At 40.1% G+C, this 20310-nt stretch overlaps 1 protein-coding gene across 4 annotated transcripts in view; it reads left to right on the forward strand.

Moving 5' to 3' along the window:
• Window positions 1-20310, forward strand: part of card19 (caspase recruitment domain family member 19) — a 53930-nt gene that overhangs the window by 22413 nt on the left and 11207 nt on the right. For 2 of the 4 annotated variants that reach the window (XM_008115576.3, XM_008115577.3), the window contains exons 2-4: window positions 9962-10104; window positions 12353-12506; window positions 20192-20251. In XM_008115576.3, coding sequence (XP_008113783.1) covers window positions 9962-10104; window positions 12353-12506; window positions 20192-20251 — 357 coding nt within the window. The remainder of the gene's footprint in view (window positions 1-9961; window positions 10105-12352; window positions 12507-20191; window positions 20252-20310) is intronic. The other 2 variants (XM_008115578.3, XM_003223972.4) reach the window with 1 other exon arrangement.

Raw genomic sequence — 20310 nt, forward strand, 5'->3', positions numbered from 1 at the left:
CTGTGGCATGTTCCGCTTTTTCACACAAAAACTAGACAACTACATCTGCTCCAAATGCAAACAGATGACTCTGATGGAGCAGAGGATCCAACAGCTCGAGCACCGTATTAAGACCCTTAAGGACATTCAGGCACTCGAGCTCTTCTTGGACACTGCACAACACGCTGCTGTAGATCAGCAGCCTGCATCACACCAACACCACCAAGACCATGATCAGGAACCTTATGGGGAGATCAACTCAAAGGTAGACAACCCTCAGGCTTGGAAGGAGGTCACCCATAGAAGGAGACGCAGGACCAGGCAGCCTCCACAGAACTCCTCTGCTCAGCTGCATTTACACAACAGATTTGAAATTCTTACATCATTAACATACAATCAGGAAACACATCTTGTGGAGGACCACAGTTTCTTAGATACCACTCAGTGGACCATCCTGGATCAATGCGCAGGGGATAGCCCTGACGGGGACAGTGCATCACCACAGTCACACTTATGTAATCATGCAAATGCTCCATCCCCAATCGTAGACCAGGAGCAACAGGAACATCCTTGGGAGAGTAATGGGCTCTCGGATGTATCTCAATGGATTGTCATTGATGAATGCACTGGGGATGTTGAGGAGGAGGACAACACTTTACACCTACATGATTCACTTCAACAGGAACTCTCTTCAGGGGACATACACACTGTCTTGCACAAAAGGGACCCTGTCAATCCTCAAAGGAAACAGGTCTTGGTAGTAGGTGACTCCCTCCTTAGAGGAACGGAAGCCATCATTTCCAGACCGGATGGGATGGCTCGAGAAACATGCTGCCTCCCGGGGGCAAAAATACACCATATCACTCAGAGGCTCAGCAGGCTCCTAAAGCCCCATCACCCTCCCCACCTTATGTTGATTCATGTAGGTACCAATGACACCGCTAGGCATACTTTTCAAAAGATCACAAATGATTTTCGAGCTCTGGGAACAAAGCTAAAACTGTATAATGTACATGTGATCTTTTCATCCCTCCTCCCCGTTGTAGGACATGGCTCTACAAGGGCCGGAAAAATAGTACAGGTCAATAACTGGCTCAGAAAATGGTGTCAAGAGGAGCATTTTGGCTTCCTTGACCATGGTCTACTCTTCCAAGAGGATGGACTACTGGCAAGCGATGGGGTGCATCTCACACAAGTAGGAAAACATCTTTTTGCACACAGACTCACAAACCTCATCAGGCGCACTTTAAACTAAATCCACTGGGGGAGGGGAACAACAGCCTGGCGAACACTATATTACCCACAACCACAGGGAACCGCCGTAAGGCTAAACGTAGGGCTGCACAAACACAGCAAGGACCAAGTACAGAGAGCACAATAATCCCAAATAAACAGTTCGAGGGGAGGTCACAGGGGCTTACATGTCTTTACACTAATGCTCAGAGCATGGGAAATAAGCAAGACGAACTCCAACTCCTAGCACAGCACCACACATACGATGTCATAGGCATCACTGAAACCTGGTGGGATGACTCCCATCACTGGAATTTAACCATTGAGGGCTATAACCTCTTTCACAGAAATAGAACAAAGGGGAGAGGAGGGGGAGTAGCTTTATATGTCAAAAACAGTTACGTTGCAGAAGAAATGCAAGACTGTAATCCGGGAAACCAGCTTGAAAGCATCTGGATAAGAATCAAGGGAACCGGGACTCAAAAAGATCTTGTCGTGGGTGTCTACTACAGACCTCCGAGTCAGGATGAAGGACTTGATGAAGCCTTCTGTCAACAGCTGACCAAACAGGCACAAAGAAGAGATATAGTAGTCATGGGCGATTTCAATTATCCCGATATCTGCTGGAAAACAAACTCAGCCAAGAGTACAAAGTCCAACAAATTCCTCACTTGCCTTGCAGATAATTTTATGGTCCAGAAGGTAGAAGAGGCAACAAGGGGATCAGCAACTCTTGATCTAATCTTAACAAATGTGGAAGACCTGATCAATACAGTTGAAGTGGTTGGATCCTTAGGGGCAAGTGACCATGTGCTCCTGCAGTTTGCAATACAAAGGAATGCTGAAACTAAGACAAGTCAAACACGCATTCTGGACTTTAAGAGAGCTGACTTCCAAAAAATGAAGGAATTACTGAGCGGCATTCCATGGACGCCGATATTAAAAAACAAGGGAGTTAAGGATGGATGGGAGTTTTTCAAAAGTGAAATACTCAAGGCGCAAATGCAAACAGTGCCAACAAAGAAGAAAAATAAGACAAGTGCAAAGAAGCCAGAATGGATGTCCAAAGAACTTCTAACTGAGCTAAAGCTCAAAAGTGACATGCACAAGAAGTGGAAAAGGGGAGAAATCACCAAAGAAGAATTCAAACGTATAGCCAACTCCTGTAGGGAAAAGGTTCGCAAGGCTAAAGCGCAAAATGAGCTCAGGCTTGCCAGGGACATAAAAAACAACAAAAAAGGTTTTTTTGCTTATGTTGGTAGAAAAAGGAAGAAAAAGGAGGCGATAGGGCCACTGCAAGGAGTAGATGGGGTGATGGTGACAGGGGATAGGGACAAGGCAGAACTGCTTAATGCCTTCTTTGCCTCGGTCTTCTCACAAAAAGAAAGCCATCTTCAACCTCAGCAACATGGAATGGACGAAGGATTGGGGGAAATCCAACCCCAAATAGGGAAACAAGTTGTCCAGGAACACCTGGCCACTCTAAACGAATTCAAGTCCCCAGGGCCAGATCAGCTACATCCAAGAGTATTGAAGGAACTAGCGGAAGTTATTTCAGAACCACTAGCAATTATCTTCGAGAGTTCTTGGAGAACGGGAGAAGTCCCAGCAGATTGGAGGAGGGCGAATGTGGTCCCTATCTTCAAGAAGGGAAAAAAGAACGACCCAAACAATTACCGTCCGGTCAGCCTCACATCAATACCAGGCAAGATTCTGGAAAAGATCATTAAGGAAGTGGTCTGCAAACACTTAGAAACAAATGCGGTCATTGCTAATAGTCAACACGGATTTACCAAAAACAAGTCATGCCAGACTAATCTGATCTCTTTTTTTGATAGAGTTACGAGTTGGGTCGATACAGGGAATGCCGTGGATGTAGCATATCTAGATTTCAGTAAGGCCTTCGACAAAGTCCCCCACGACCTTCTGGCAAACAAACTAGAAAAATGTGGGCTAGACAAAACTACGGTTAGGTGGATCTGTAATTGGCTAAGCGAACGAACCCAAAGGGTGCTCACCAATGCGTCGTCTTCATCATGGAAAGAAGTGACAAGTGGAGTGCCGCAGGGCTCCGTCCTGGGCCCGGTTCTGTTCAACATCTTTATTAACGACTTAGACGAAGGGTTAGAAGGCACGATCATCAAGTTTGCAGATGACACCAAACTCGGAGGGATAGCTAACACTCCAGAAGACAGGAGCAGAATTCAAAACGATCTTGACAGACTAGAGAGATGGGCCGAAACTAACAAAATGAAGTTCAACAGGGACAAATGCAAGATACTTCACTTCGGCAGAAAAAATGGAAATCAAAGATACAGAATGGGGGACGCCTGGCTTGACAGCAGTGTGTGCGAAAAAGATCTTGGAGTCCTCGTGGACAACAAGTTAAACATGAGCCTACAATGTGATGCGGCAGCTAAAAAAGCCAATGGGATTTTGGCCTGCATCAATAGGGGAATAACGTCTAGATCCAGGGAAGTCATGCTCCCCCTCTATTCTGCCTTGGTCAGACCACACCTGGAATACTGTGTCCAGTTTTGGGCACCGCAGATGAAGGGAGATGCTGACAAGCTGGAAAGCGTCCAGAGGAGGGCAACTAAAATGATTAAGGGTCTGGAGAACAAGCCCTACGAGGAGAGGCTTAAAGAGCTGGGCATGTTTAGCCTGCAGAAGAGAAGGCTGAGAGGAGACATGATAGCCATGTACAAATATGTGAGGGGAAGTCATAGGGAGGAGGGAGCAAGCTTATTTTCTGCTGCCCTGCAGACTAGGACACGGAACAATGGCTTCAAACTACAGGAAAGGAGATTCCACCTGAACATCAGGAAGAACTTCCTCACTGTGAGGGCTGTTCGGCAGTGGAACTCTCTCCCCCGGGCCGTGGTGGAGGCTCCTTCTTTGGAGGCTTTTAAGCAGAGGCTGGATGGCCATCTGTCGGGGGTGCTTTGAATGCGATTTCCTGCTTCTTAGCGGGGGGTTGGACTAGATGGCCCTTGAGGTCTCTTCCAACTCTACTATTCTATGATTCTATGATTCTATGATCTGAAATCCCAAAGATGCTTACACTGCATAATTATCTCTGCAGTAAAAATGCAGGGTTTTTAATGGGTCAGCACAAAGCTTTGGATAATGGCTGAAGTTGTTTGGAGGCCTAATTTAAAGAGCTGTGGTTGCAGGCATAATTCTAGTTCCCTGAAATGTTAATTTAGGAGAGAATAATATCTTTTCCTTGCTAGTACAATGTTGTATCTTGCCTCTGTGATTTGTAGCAGTGGATACTGAAAAAAAAACCCAAAACAAACCGAAAAATCAGTCCAAATGTGGCTTGTTTTCTTGGCGGTTTATAGCTCAGTTCTATGAATGCTTGTTCAGAAATAAGTTTCCTAATGTTTAATGTTCCTAGAGCTTTAGGACTGGATCCAAGGCTGTAGCCGGGAGGGAGGGGTAGGAGTTCAAACCCTCCCCAATTTTTTCAGGTTTTTTTTTTAAACCTGGCTTACTCATGAATTTTAACTGGTTAACCAAACCCCCATGAGTGTCTCCATGAGTGTCAAGTTTATCTCTCTTGAGTGTCCACTAAATTTAATCGATGAAGCCTGATTTCTAAATTATTTTGCCTTATGGAACTATTCTTCATGATTCACTGCAAACAAAGTTTCACCCCCCCCCCCCCCCCCAAAATCTGGCTATGGCCCTGACTGGATCTAAATAATTTTTCAATTACTTAAGCATTTTAATGGATTTTTAGATCTAGAGGTCTCCACACTAAGGCCATAGAATCCGGTTGTGGCCCTCCAAGATCATATACCCGGCCCCCGCTCTAAACTTTAGATTTAGGGTTACCCTAAGTCTGAAACTTCTTGAATCACAGAATCATAGAGTTGGAAGAGACCTCATAGGCCATCCAGTCCAACCCCATGCCAAGAAGCAGGAAAATTGCATTCAAAGCACCCCTGACAGATGGTCATCCAGCCTCTGCTTAAAAGCCTCCAAAAAAGAAGCTCCACACGACTCCAGGGCAGAGAGTTCCATCTCTCACAGTGGGGAAGTTCTTCCTAATGTTCAGGTGGAATCTTATGAAGGCATAAGCAGACCCATACTTCCCATTGAAATACTGGTAAGTTTATGTTGGTTAAAACTGTTCGTCATTTTAAATATTGTATTATACTTTCATATTTTTGCACTACAAATAAGACATGTACAGGATGCATAGGAATTTGTTTATGTTTTTTTCAAACTATAGTCTGGCCCCCCAACAGTCAGGGGGAACAAGCTTAAAAAGTTTTAGGGTCTCTGGGTTAAACCACAGGCACGTAGCACAGCATTTTGTTTGCGTGGTAGCCAACTAAAATTCACAGGTTTGATTTGGGAAAATCTTCCTGCCCTGATTCCTCAGCAGTTGATATTCAGTGGCTTGCTTTCTCTGTCCCTGTTAATATCATACAGCTATGGTGGCTTGTAAGCATTGATAGCTTTATCCTCCATTAAGTTCCACACATCCAAGAATGCTTTACCCATGTGTATAAATAGCACATTCAGATACAAAGTCTGCAAACTACTGAGAACTTCAAAAGAACTCTGGAATATGTCATGAGGGATTTGCTATCTAAAAGAAGAGTCTCAACAACTGCCGCTCATCCAGAGAAATTACATGAATCTGACTTGTGCTCCTAAGTGCTTCTTAGGAGTGACTTTTATGCAAGGACATGCTATTAACGTGTAGCTTCTGTCAAAGATATTTAAATATATTATTGGGAAATTCCAGAAGGGTAGAGTCCCATCAGCTGTTCCTGAGTTTGCCAGTCTGTGCTGGATGCTTTACACCAGGGGTCCCCAAACTAAGGCCCGGGGGCCGGATGCGGCCCTCCGAGGTCATTTACCTGGCCCCCGCCCTCAGTTTTATAATATAATATATTGTATACATATAATATTGATAATAATATTATAATGTAATACAATATAACACTAATAATAATACCATATAATAATATTAATTATATATTCTATATTACATATAATATTACTAATAATATTACAGTATAGTGGTATAGTTCAATAAAGTAATATATAATGCTAATATTGTGCTTTGCTAATAATATAATATATTGTATGTACATATAATTTATAAGCCACTCTAAGTCCCCTTTGGGGTGAGAAGGGTGTGATACAAATGTAGTAAATAAATGCAGTAAATAAATAAATAAATAATAAATACATTTTAGACTTAGGCTCGCCCAAAGTCTGAAATGACTTGAAGGCACACAACAACAACAACAACAACAACAACAACAACAACAACAACAACCCTAATTAACTTGACTATCTCATTGGCCAGAAGCAGAAGCACACTTCCCATTGAAATCCTGATAAATGTATGTTGGCTAAAATTATTTTTATTTTTAAATATTGTATTGTTCTTTCATTGTTCTTGTTCTTGTTGTTGTTGTTGTTTTTGCACTACAAATAAGACATGTGCAGTGTGCATCAGAATTTGTTTGTATTTTTTAAAAAATGATAATCCGGCCCCTCAACAGTCTGAAGGATTGTGGACCGGCCCTCGGCGTAAAAAGTTTGAGGACCTCTGCTTTACACTGTAAAGAGGGGAAATGTGCATCTCTGTTCAAAACAACTTCTAGTAAAGGTTGAACTGTAAGGAAAAAAAACAGGAGAGGAAAGAGACTTCAAATTTAGAAAGAAATAGAAAGAAATATACACTTACGCTTGACATGTAGTTATAGAAAATGTCTTGTGCAAACCAATTGCAATCCTCATGCACATACACGCAGGCCACTTCTCTCAGTCTTGTTGCTGATTTTGTCTTATCCATTGGCTGTCCATTCTTAATGACACTTTCAAAGTGTGGCGTTTGACTTGACCTCCTGAATCTTGAGCCTTCGTTTCTCATCATATGCTGAAACAAAAGATTGTATATGTAACATCTCAGCCAGGAAAAAATGATAGCAGATAGTACAACAAAGTACATTGATTTTATTAAGTTGCAGTAAAACAATGTGGAGACGATGCATTGCTTGCCATTAGACTCCTCAATTTTATGGGATGAATGGTAAGAGCCTAAAGGAAACCCAGTTGACTCTATGATATTGCAAAACTTGTGCAGTGTCAGAAGGTAGCCCTTTTCATTTTGATAGGAATGACTCACTTACTGCCATTATTGAGGGTTTTTTTGTGAATACATACTTTGGACCCATTGAAAATCACATTATTTAAAAGTAACATGAAATGAGAAGAAAATGAAATCTTAAAAGCAAAACTTTATTCCCACATCTTATTACTGCAGGTATTTCTGGATTTTGAAGTGCCAATTAGAAAATGATCCCATGTTTGCTTATGTAGCATTAAAAGTACAATTTGAGATTGTTTTAAGGTTGGCTTGCTAAGCAGTTTCTCTTTCAGCTGTTCGGATATGAAAGCAGATACAGAATTTAAGCATTCTAACATGCTTTATTCACAACACATGTACTCAGTATTGCTTAATATTGCTTAGTGTCCTGAAATCTAACAGAACAGGGAGAATTTCATAGCACTAGTCCAGGCATCCTCAAACTGCGACCCTCCAGCTGTTTTGGCCTCCAACTCCCAGAAACCCTAGCCAACTTGTTCAATGGTCAGGAATTCTAGGAGCCAGAGCTGTGGTACTTGAAGGAGGCCTCTTCCTATGTTTCCCTGCCCAAGGTTAGAGGTCTGTTGGTGGGATGCGTAAGAGAGCCCTCTGTGTTGTGGCACTCTAGTTGTGACCTTCCCCTTAGGGCCCCAGTTATTACCAGTAGTGACATTCTAGAGCTAAGTAACACTATCCCTTTCTGCCAAAACCTATAGAGAGAAATTTTATCGATCCATGTACTGATTTAACTTGTCAGATATTTAATATTATGTTTAATCTATTCAATTATAATTATTATCTTTATTAGTTCTGTCTAGACTGTTCTGTAGCCAATTCATTCCAGTTTGGAATCACAGAGTTGGAAGAGACCCCTTTCACATGTAATGTTGTCAAGCCACCTGCCTCCCATCCTATATCTCTGCATTTCAAATAAAATACTGTAAAGGTTTAGATCACCTGCACTTAGCTAAGTGTTGCATTTACAAGCCTCACTTATCAATGGGTCTACTCTAGCTGGGACTAACAATTAAATGTAGTCAATGAATTCTATTTTTGGTGTTTGTTCTTCTTTAATGAGTCTTCTAAACACGCATAGTATGTTCTAGGCTGTGTGCTGAAGCAGTCATGTCTATTTTTTCTTATTTAAACATCAGACAGGTGGCAGGAAGGAATGGAGAAATATTTTCATTCTTTCTCACCCACTGTGATCTTCACCACCTCCATTGCTTCTATTTGGAGAACAAGATTTAGGCCCTGAGAAGCCTAGTTGCTTTATCTAGGCTTTATTAATTGTTTTGTAATCTCTTAGGGCATGGTAACTTGGTCTGTGTTATATCTGATCAGGAAAAGGGAATAGCTTGAGGTCTATAAGGTGTGAACAAGACATTTTGCTGCCTGAGGCAAATGACAAGATGATGATGCATCCCCTTATTCCTTGCACCGAAACTATCTAGACTGGTAGCCAAGTTTTACCTTAACATTGCCTATGGGATAAGATATTCCACCATATTATCCAGTTTAGACAAACAGCACAACAGGTTGTGTAGCCCATACAGTTTCAGCCTTTAAGTCCCATCCGGGAGATAGGGCGGTATATAAATAAAGTATTATTATTATTATTATTATTATTATTATTATTAGTCGGTGGGAATCGAGAATTTGCTGATATACTGTTTCTGCCTAAAGTGATGTGTGTATGCATGCAAGTTTGAGGGGCTTCATTTCCCCACAAATTACAGTGGAGATAATTACAATTTTCTAAAATATTTTTGTTTTGTTTTGCTGAAATATGGTATGGTGGAGCACACTTTATTACAGATGAAAACTCAATCCCTTGGAGTGCCATCGTCTGGAGGAGGAGGAGGAGGAGAAGAGAGGAGGAGGAGAGAAAAAGAATGGGAAGATGAAGGAATTAGTATTTTTGTAAATTTGTTTTGCTTACGGCCTTGTGTGGCCCAGAGACTGCATGATTCCTATCCATGATTCTCATCCCAGGCTTAGAAATGATCGAGCAGTGTCAGACTCCTACTCTGAAATGAACAGATAAAGCCTGACTGCATACGTCCGCTCACAATTTATGAGACACAGTGTAATATATTATTGAAAAAATGAGCCATTTTAGATCTCACTCCAGCCATCAAATTTAAGATACTACTTTTCATCTTCTCAGTGTGGGGATGATGTCTACTGTAATAGAGTTAAGAATGTCCGGTGATGACCAGGGACCTCAAGGTTCAACTAGAACTCTGACTTAAAGGGAAGTGGCAAGGTTTGCTTGGTACTATGAACATATGACATTTGTTGTGAGAATGTTTCATATGTGTTCGTTTCTGATATTACATATTACATGAGTGTCAACCATAGAAAGGGCGCCTTCATATAAGGGAGTGGTTCTCAACCTGGGGTCCCCAGATGTAAACTGCCTGGGATATCTGGGAGTTGTTGGCCAAAAAAATCTGGGGACCCCAGGTTGAGAACCACTGATATATGGTTTTGTCAGGTTATGTCTGACTTATGTCATTATCACATCTGAGTGTGAATCATTCATTACTGAAATTGAATTATTTAGTATTTATGAACCGTGCTTTGTGATAACCTGTTTTTTTTAATGTTTTTCTGTTCTTGTAGATCAGACGTACTGTGATCGTTTACAGCAGGACACATTTTTCCTAACAAGCAACAACAGACTGAGTGAACAGCTAGTTGACAAAATCATCCTTCAGCTAAACAGAGTTTACCCTCAAATTCTCACCAATAAAGAAGCTGAAAAGGTAGTTAAAAGAATGAAGTGTTTAAAGTAAGACCTGTAACTTTGGAACCCTTATCCAGGGTTTCTCTTACCCAGGGGTCCTCAAACTTTTAAAGCAGAGGGCCGATCCACAATCCTTCAGACTGTGGAGGGGCCGAATTATCATTTGGAAAAAAAATGAATAAATTCCTGTGCACACTGCACATGTCTTATTTGTAGTGCAAAACAACAACAATGAAAGAACAATACAATATTTAAAAATGAAAACAATTGTAACCAACATAAACCTATCAGGATTTCAATGGGAAGTGTGGGCCTATTTCTGGCCAATGAGATAGCCAAGTTAATTAGGATTGTTGTTGTTGTTGTCTGTCTTTAAGTCATTTCAAACTTTGGGCGAGCCTAAGTCTAAAATTATTTATTTATTCATTTACTATATTTATTTATTACATTTATATCCTGCCCTTCTCACCCTGAAGGGGACTCAGAGCAGCTTTATGTACATACAATATATTATATTATTAGCACAGCACAATATTAGCATTATAAATTACTACATTGAACTAAACCACTATACTGTAATATTATATGTAATATACAACATATAATTAATATTATTATATGGTATTATTATTAGTATTATATTGTATAACATTATAATATTATTATCAATATTATATGTATATACAATATATTATATTATTAAAAATGATATAAAATATTATATTATAAAACTGAGGGCAGGGGCCAGGTAAATGACCTTGGAGGGCCGCATCCGGCCCCCGGGCCTTAGTTTGGGGACCCCTGCTCTTACCCATGCCTGGGGGGTGGGGGTGGGGGGGTTCTATATGAATTTGGTGGAATACCTCTCAAATGTAGCTCTATGGTATGCTGGGTCTAGAAGTGAGATAACCTAATGGTGTTTGGTCATATCCAGTTTCATGTTCTAGATTTTAATGCTTAATGTGTTGTGTATTTTATATGCTTTTATGTTGCAATGTGTCATTGGATTATTGCCAAACCGGAAGCTGCTCTGAGTCCCCTTAGGGGTGGAGATAGAGCAGGGTAAAAATGCAGTAAACAAACAAATAAATAAATAATAAATAGAATAAATGGGATTTGGAGTCAGGCAACATCTCGGCTACATCTTCCCCTTTCTTAGAGTATTGAAAGTCTAAATACAAATATCTCCACACTATGATAATCATATCCATGGGAGATATCTCCTGGAATTACCAAAGGAATGTAAAACCACTGATAAGATAACCTTATTGATACAAGTGACTTCCAGTGGAAGAATTACACTGAAGGGCCTAGATAATGTCTAGAAAGAAAACTTTTCCAGCATTTCTATGTCATTTAGTATAACTCTGTTGTCAACATCTGGCTGATTTCTGCTGGAGGACATACAAAATACCTAGAGAGAACATGTTTTTTAGAAGAAGATATGACTGAGACAATAATGCTCAGTAATACCGTCTTCCTTTTATCTATTGATTTTTACCTTACTAAGGTATAAAGCAGAAGGAAAAGAGGAAGACTGCATTACAGATGAACAGATTCAACCAAGGAAGTCATGGCCCTGAGTCTGCAAGACCTGATGATAGGGGGGCTTGCATGTACCTTATTCATAGGGTCACCATGAGTCAAAGTCAACTTGATAGCAGTTAATAATAATAACAACAACAAAGTGAAATCCTGTGGATGTGGGGGGGGGGTCATACTATATGTAATTTATTAATCCATTCTTTTAAGGACTGAACACTGCTGCTTGTTTTTTCTATAGTTTTAATAATAATAATAATAATAATAATAATAATAATAATAATAATAATAATAATAATAAAAAAAACTCAGGGACTCAGGGCGGTTTGCAGTCATAAAAGCAACATAAACATTACATATGAACATAACAACACATTATTAAACAAAGTAAAATAATACAATTATAACAATAAATAACACTTACATGACCAGATCAAGGGGACGGGAACCATAAACCCAATATGTTAAAATGTATCATTTTAGGCTAGGGAAATCTTGTGCAATATATTCAGACCCAAAAACTATGCCTATTAGGTACTTTTTTAATTCTCCTTTGGCAACAACTTCCTGTCATGTTGTACAAACATTTAAACAAACTACAAAGTTAACTTTATACTATTTTTTTCATGCCATAGAAATGAGACAAAACTTGACTTAACATCATGTTTGCTACAGTGAACAGTTTCCCTTTCGTTCTCCCTAATCAGAGCCTTTCTGTTTTGCAGTTCCGAAGTCCCAAAGCTTCCCTTCACAGCCGGTTGTCAAACCTTATAGCCCACTTGCAGAAGAAAGGTGACAAACCATGTCAAGAATTCTACCGTGCTTTGCAGATCAATGCTGAACAACTGTATAATAACTTGCCAAGCAGGAAAATTCTAAGTAAGTTGGAGTGTTGACAGCTTTCCCCCATCATTCTCTTAGAGAGCAGCCTCTTCTTATGTTGTGACTTGCGTTCTTTCAGAAACTAAGTGAAACTTCCTATGTGCTCTTTCTTGGAAACATCCAAAGAGTGATCTGACAGCACAATGTTTATTAGCCGCCCTGAGTCCCCTCGGGTGAGAAGGGCGGGGTATAAATGTTGTAAATAAATAAATAAATAGTATCAGTTACAGTTGTATCTGCACACCAATAGGGTGCTATTGAAATCTTGGAGCTTTTGGTTTAAAACAAATATTTAGATTCATTTTATGTGTAATGAAAAATGGGTTTGGGACTAAGATGGTGGATTTGCCCAGGAGAAGATATGCCTGTCTTTGACTGTTTCTAGTTCTTTGAGTTCTTGCTGTCTGTCACCTACAGAATCAATATCAGAGACTATCTAGCATTTAGAGTTCAGATGATCTCTGAAATTGTTATGGAGACAAGTACTGCAGCTAATTTCCTTTCTATAAGGAATAATATAATGTATTTTCATGGTTCAGATTTCTGTCTTTTAATATTGCTTACAAAGATAAATGTAGTGCTCATTCACATATATTTATGTGAAAAGTTTATTATTGCCATTTGATTTCCAGCTGCAACTAATTCATCATCTCTGAGTGCAGTTATATTTAAATACATAACTCATGTTTCCAAACTGCTTAATGTCTTTGGGCAAATCTGGAGGAGTGTTTATGGGCAAGAGTATTTTTAGATACTTCGGACTACAGCTCCCATTATCCTTGGCCATTGGCCAGAGCCGTCCTTAGGTATTTTAATGTAGTAGGCAAAGGTAATTTTGCCCCCCCACCCCCCGCGGGGCAGGGGGCCACACGGGGCGCATGGCGACAAGGCCCAGGCCCGAAGGTGAAGGAGGCGGGGGTGGCGCCACCCTCCCGGGGGCCTCAATGGCGCCCCCAGGATGATGGCACCACAGGCAAATGCCTAGATTGCCTGGTGGTTGGACTGCCTCCACCATTGGCCATTCTGCCTGGGTTTATATCAGACCTATAAGCTGTACATTGTCTATCCCTGATGTAGTTACTTGAGATCCAGTAACTTATCAGCTGTTAATCACAACCCACCATAGAGGAACATTTTGGGCAATCCTGGAAGTGGTCTGGATTGTTTCCCTATGTTGCTTTAATACGGGGAAACAAATGGACAAAGAGTGTCAAAATGCTCTATTGGCAGAAGCCCAGAAGGACTTTGGAAGTGCCAGAGGGCTCAGACTTCAGAGCACTCTAATATTTTGAAGAGATTGCACTGTTAGTCCCCCGAAGGTCTTAGATCAATTATGATGTTCAACTAAGAACTGATTTCTCAAGGCCTAGCTGCAAGGGGGTTGTGTGACAATTTTCGGTACTGTCCCATTATCTGGGCAAAAGCCACTAGGGGGCACTAGAGAGATAAAAATAGTCAATTTTATTGAGGGGGGGGGGAGTTGGAGGAAAACCATCTCCCCATTTTTGCTGGTTATTCTCCCTCTCCCTTCCCATATGATAAACGAGGGTTGTTTCCAAGACAGGGACATGGGTGGGGGGAATAATAAGGGGAAATGGTTTTTCTCCTTCAACCCACCCTCCACCCTTGTAAAATGGACTATCATCTCTTTTACACCCCCTTGTGGCCTGGATAATGGGACAGTACCCAATTTTCTACCCTTAGTCCCCTGAGGATCATAGAAATTGTGGCAAATACACCCCCCCACACACACGCACACACACACAAACATACACAAAATACCTCTCTAAACAAAAGTAGGAATGACTAGAAGTTCACATCTGTTTTTGAAAAGCAGAGTTTTTAAAATATTAAATGCTGGAGGAGGCCATGGGAACCAAAGTAAAAGGTGATTCTATTTCTTAGAGGCTTCCAAAAGAAACACTTTGCCCTTCCTTTTTGCTAGAAAAAATGGTGTTCTAGGGATATTGGGAAGTGAAAATCAAATTTAGGAATCTGTATCAGTTCCAAAACCACACTTTGTCCATATTTAATATAGCTGCCTGGCTGCTTGTCTGCCACCAACCTATCCAACCATCTATACCAGGGGTCCTCAAATTTTTTAAGCCGAGGGCCGGTCCACAATCTTTCAGACTGTTGAGGGGCCAGATTATCATCTGAAAAAAATACAAACAAATTCCGATGCACACTGCATATGTCTTATTTGTAGTGCAAAAACAACAACAACAACAACAACAGCAAGAACAAGAACAATGAAAGAACAATAAAAACCATTTTAACCAACATACATTTATCAGGATTTCAATGGGAAGTGTGGTCCTGCTTCTGGCCAATGAGATAGTCAAATTAATTAGGATTGTTGTTGTTGTTGTTGTGTGCCTTCAAGTTATTTCAGACTTTGGGTGAGCCTAAGTCTAAAATTTATGTATGTATTTATTTATTTATTATTTACTGCATTTATTTACTACATTTGTATCACACCCTTCTCACCCCAAAGGGGACTCAGAGTGGCTTACAAATTATATGTACATACAATATATTATATTATTAGCATAGCACAATATGAGCATTATATATTACTATATTGAACTATACCACTATACTGTAATATTATTAGTAATATTATATGTAATATAGAATATATAATTAATATTATTATATGGTATTATTATTAGTGTTATATTGTATTACATTATAATATTATTATCAATATTATATGTATATACAATATATTATATTATAAAACTGAGGGCGGGGGCCAGGTAAATGACCTCGGAGGGCCGCATCCGGCCCCCGGGCCTTAGTTTGGGGACCCCTGATCTATACTATCTATCTATCTATCTATCTATCTATCTCTCATCTATCGATCTATCTCTCTCTCTCTCATCTATCGATCTATCTATCAGCATCCGCTTACAACAAAGGCTAAAACAAGATAGAGCCATTGGACAAAGTATCTCATAAAATATTAAATTTTAAAATGTATAAAATAACTCAAAAACAGTGGAAAGAAATACAGCCCCTCTTCCATATTAAGATCCTTCTGTACAAGCAATTGATAATCAAATTCCTGTTTAAGTAAAAATGTATTTACCTGCCAGCATAAGGAGAGCAGAGAAGGGGCCAGCCAATACCTCCCATGGGAGGGAATTTCTCCCCCATGTCTTCAACAGATGGGTCTGTGAAAGTGGAACACTTAAAGCCCCAAGGATTTAAGCTTACATCTAAATGCTTAGATTCCTTGATTAGTTTCTCCATATACCTCACAACCTCTGAGGATGCCTGCCATAGATGTGGGCAAAACATCAGGAGAGAATACTTCTGGAACATGGCCGTGCAGCCTGGAAAACACACAACAACCTGCCTTTGACAACACATTGAACTTCTCTACGGGGAGACATTGTTCCAGGACACACAGAGATTGGAAAAACTAAGGATCAGGAAAGCACATCTGCTGTGCTCCCTGACCTCCCTTCTATGCTGCAGAGACACAGATACTATCCCACAATTTCTCACAGCTAAAAGAACTTTCAAAACACCACAGGCTCACTGTATTTACAACCGCCTGGAATGCAACCTCTTAAGACCTTCCACAGATATATAAACTTTCCTTGATTAATTTCTCCATATACCTCACAACCTCTGAGGATACCTGCCATAGATGTGGGCAAAATGTCAGGACAGAATACTTTTGGAACATGGCATACAGCCAAGAAAAAACACAACAACCCTGTGATTCCAGCCATGAAAGCCTTCTACAACACATGAAACCAATTTGTACTATCCAGTTGCTGTGTTTAACTCCTGTACGCACAGCCAAATGCTAAGATATAGTACTAACCAATGTAACTAATATGCTGTCTATGGCTGAAAGAAATGTCATCTTCCTTGACCTAATGGAGGTCTAGGGGAAATGGTCCAATATAGACAAAATGCCCCAAACCTATGACCATACCCAGTGGGGATATGTAGGCTGTGGCAGCACATAGTCATTGCCTTTAGCATCTCTGATTTTGCAGGTGAATTTATTCTACTCATCCCTATACAGCTTTGAACATAGTTTTGGATTGTGGTGGCCAAATATGTTCCCTCTTAATGAGAGTTCACAAGCTGCTTTCATATCATTGTGGCAGTAGGATCTCTAGTTGGTCTTGACCACAGTTCAAGTCAAGGAAGGCATAAGGTTTGCAGCCTTTGTGATTTTGGAACTGTATCTGAAAGAAGAAATATTAGTATTTGTCAGGTTCTACCCTTCACAGTATGTTATTTGTCAGCACAGAAAAGAAGATCTTCTTTAATTTCAAAGTAGTAGTATTCTAATAAACACACTACAGGTAGCAGAGATGAGTCATATAGAGTCTCTCCTCTCCTCATAATGTGAGAGTATTTGGTTCTGACAGTATATTAGTCTCCATGTACACATTATCCCACTTCTGTTGATTTGGAAAGCACCCCCTTCTTCTGTGATGACTGTGATAAAATGAAAATCAAATAGATTTAAGGCAGCAACATGAGGTCACTCTCCTGAACTCCTGGAAGAGCAAATAGAAGAAGTTATTCTTTCCTAATTTATACTATTTTGTAGGTGCTAAGTAGTTAGTACTGTCTTGGAAATTGAGTGTACATCTACATTGCAAAATTAATGCTATTTGACACCACTTTACTCCCTTGGCTTAATACTATGGAATCATGGGAGTTGTAATTTTACAAGATCTTTAGCCTTCATTGCCAAGGAGTACTGGTGCCTCACCAAACTACAAAACCCAGGATTCCACATCCTTGAGATATGACAGTTAAAGCAGTGTCAAAATGTATTAATTCTATAATGTGGATGTAGCATAAGTAAGGAGGCTTATGATATGCTGAATTTCAAAATTCTTAGAGGATCAGGCAGGATTTGGGAAAGGGTCCTGACCATGTCTTCCAGAATCTCCTAGCTAGCATTTTGGAGTTGTAGCCTTCAAAAATGAGTTGTTGAAGGCTTTCATGTCTGGAATCACAGGGTTGTTGTGTGTTTTCTGGGCTGTATGGCCATGTTCCAGAAGCATTCTCTCCTGACGCTTTGCCCACATCTATGGCAGGCATGCTCAGAGGTTGTGAGGATGCCTGCCATAACTTCTGATAACCTCATGGCCATACAGCCTGGAAAACACACAACAACCTTGCTTCAAAAATGATTTTCCACATTGTTTCTCTTCCACTGAAATCTGCTGAATGTGTTTAGGATTAGCTTTTAATAATAATAATCTGCCCAATGTGTTTAGGATCTTGTTTTAATAACAGTTCTATCCTTTATATTAAAATACAAGAATTGATCAAATGTTTAGTACAGAGGCCCCAGTTGAAATAAACCATAAAATTGATGGTGTCAGCTAATCTGAATCTTTGAATAAATGTATCACTATCCCAGTTTGTTAATTGAAGATCACAGTTGATGGATGTATTCTGTGATGGCTTTTGTGCAGCTTCCTATGTTGCGGAAATACCAAAGTACAAGCATATGTGATTTCAAAACCCTGCCTGCACACTTTCCACTACTTTAATTTTCCAGCAGACTTCCATAACTAAGTAGTACTACAAAGTTTCTGGGTTTTTTAAGCCTTTGTGAGAACACACAGATTAACATCTGTAGTTGTAGCTCAGCATGATTCAATATCAAGGCAAAAGGATCAGTCCGCTGTAGATACCTGGGGCTTAAAGGAGCTCCTTTCTCAGTAAGGAGATTCCACCTGAACATCAGGAAGAATTTCCTCACTGTGAGAGCTTTTCGGCAGTGGAACTCTCTCCCCCAGACTGTGGTGGAGGCTCCTTCTTTGGTGGCTTTTAAGCAGAGGCTGGATGGCCATCTGTTGAGGGTGCTTTGAATGTGATTTCCTGCTTCTTGGCAGGGGGTTGGACTGGATGGCCCATGAGGTCTCTTCCAACTCTACTATTCTATGATTCTATGATTCTATGAGTATGAGCTCTACGCTTTTTGTTGTTTGTGCTATATAACTGCTATATAGATTTTGGTTTTTGTGTCTGTGTGACTGCATGCTGGGACAAACTATGGTCACCCTTCCATATTTGCTAGGGTTAGGCACATAGGTCTCCTGTGAAAGTTAAAAACCATGAATAAAGAAATTGCTATTTTTTAATCCAAGATAACACCTCTCTAGGAATGTCTTGGTCTTCCAGCAAAATTCTATCATCAGCTTTCACTAAAATGATTATAGAATCACACCAAACCTAGACATTCTTAGAAAGGTGTTATCTCTAGAACTCTCTAGGTTCTCCAGTATGACTAGAGGAAGTAGAGTTACAGTGGAGGGCCCAGAGTCTCTTAGAGATAACAGGTTTTTTTTTCAAATCTGTGAGTAATCAAATCTGCAAAAATCAAAACTGCAAATATTCCACAGACTATACTTGTTACATAGCAGCTAGTTCTATTGGAAGTTCCAAGGTCCTGAAGACAGATGGGGTTCAGGGGCAATTTGCAGTTGGGAAGAGAAGGGAGGGTTGGCTGTGCTTAACCGCTTCCTTGTGTGTCTGCAAAGGGGTCTTGTAACACTTTTGAGACTAAGAGAAAGAAATGGGTAGCATAAGCTTTCATAGACTTAAGTCTACTTCATCAGATGCATACCTCTCTCTTTCTCCTTCTCCCAACTGCTTTTCTCCTTCCTACTATTCCAAAACCCAGGTTTACAAACATGGTGCTGAAATCCTGCATGGAAAAAATGGAGAAGATTTGATGTGAAAATGCAAGAGTACTATCTGGAGGGGAAACACCTGGCTTTTGAGAAAGGCACAAAATGCTCTCAAGCACAGTCATGTATATCTTCAGCATGTGGTGTGCATTGTCTCAGAGTACAAATATTTGAGGTCTGCACATGTTGCATGTGTTTGAGAGTGGAAGGAAAACAGGCCTTTGTTTTCTGGTAGCTGAGTTAATCTTTGTCATGCTATGTAATCTCATTCTCCACTACTTCTAGTAGCAGATTAAAAGTTTATTCAAAGGTGTGGAAGGAAGGTTTGGTTTTGGATCCATTTCCGCTCAGTGTTCAGAAATGAGCATAGCTTGGTATCATGTGACTTAGGTGGGGTGCAGCACTTCTGCTGACAGATGCGTACAGATGGGGCTTCAGGTACAACACACTAAAAAGTCAATGAAAAATGCCTTAAGCTCCAAATTGGCTATAAAAATGAAGAAAAAAATCAGTTCTAAGAAGGCAATCATTCTTTTTTATGCAATGACAACATCTGTAAAGAGAACTCTTTCAGAACAGATAATTAAATAGACTTTAGGCCTAGCCTGAAGTGAAAGCACATTTCTTCCCAATTCCCTGCAGTATCATTTTGATACATGAAGCTTCATAAAATCAGTAACTTTGAAAATTTCACCTGCACAGATCTGTTGCTTCAGCTGAGGGTAGCATTTCTTCCTCCATCCCAGAGGTCTGTGTGATTCCCCACAGCTACAATTTCTAAGGGTCTCTGAGAGGCACAAAATGATTTTGCAAAAAATTGGAGGGAGAGAGTTAGCATGAGGCATAATATCTGGGAAGGATTGATAGTCATTTGATGTCTTATTGTGATATTGTTTGGAAAATTATTTTTTTTCCTTCCACTTTGCATGATTTGCTTCAGAAGCGTGTCCGCCTGAATATAATACTAACTCTCTGGTGTGTTGCTTTTGTTTCTAGAAACCTCAGATTCCACAGGGATAAACTCTGAGAAGGAGCAATATGTTCTAAATGACAGGGGTAAATAATACATATCACATATTGTTGGTTACATCACTGTTGGGCTCGTAGGGTTAACA

The sequence above is a fragment of the Anolis carolinensis genome, chromosome 2 (genome assembly GCF_035594765.1).
Source record: "Anolis carolinensis isolate JA03-04 chromosome 2, rAnoCar3.1.pri, whole genome shotgun sequence".
In the NCBI taxonomy this organism is placed as follows: domain Eukaryota; kingdom Metazoa; phylum Chordata; class Lepidosauria; order Squamata; family Dactyloidae; genus Anolis; species Anolis carolinensis.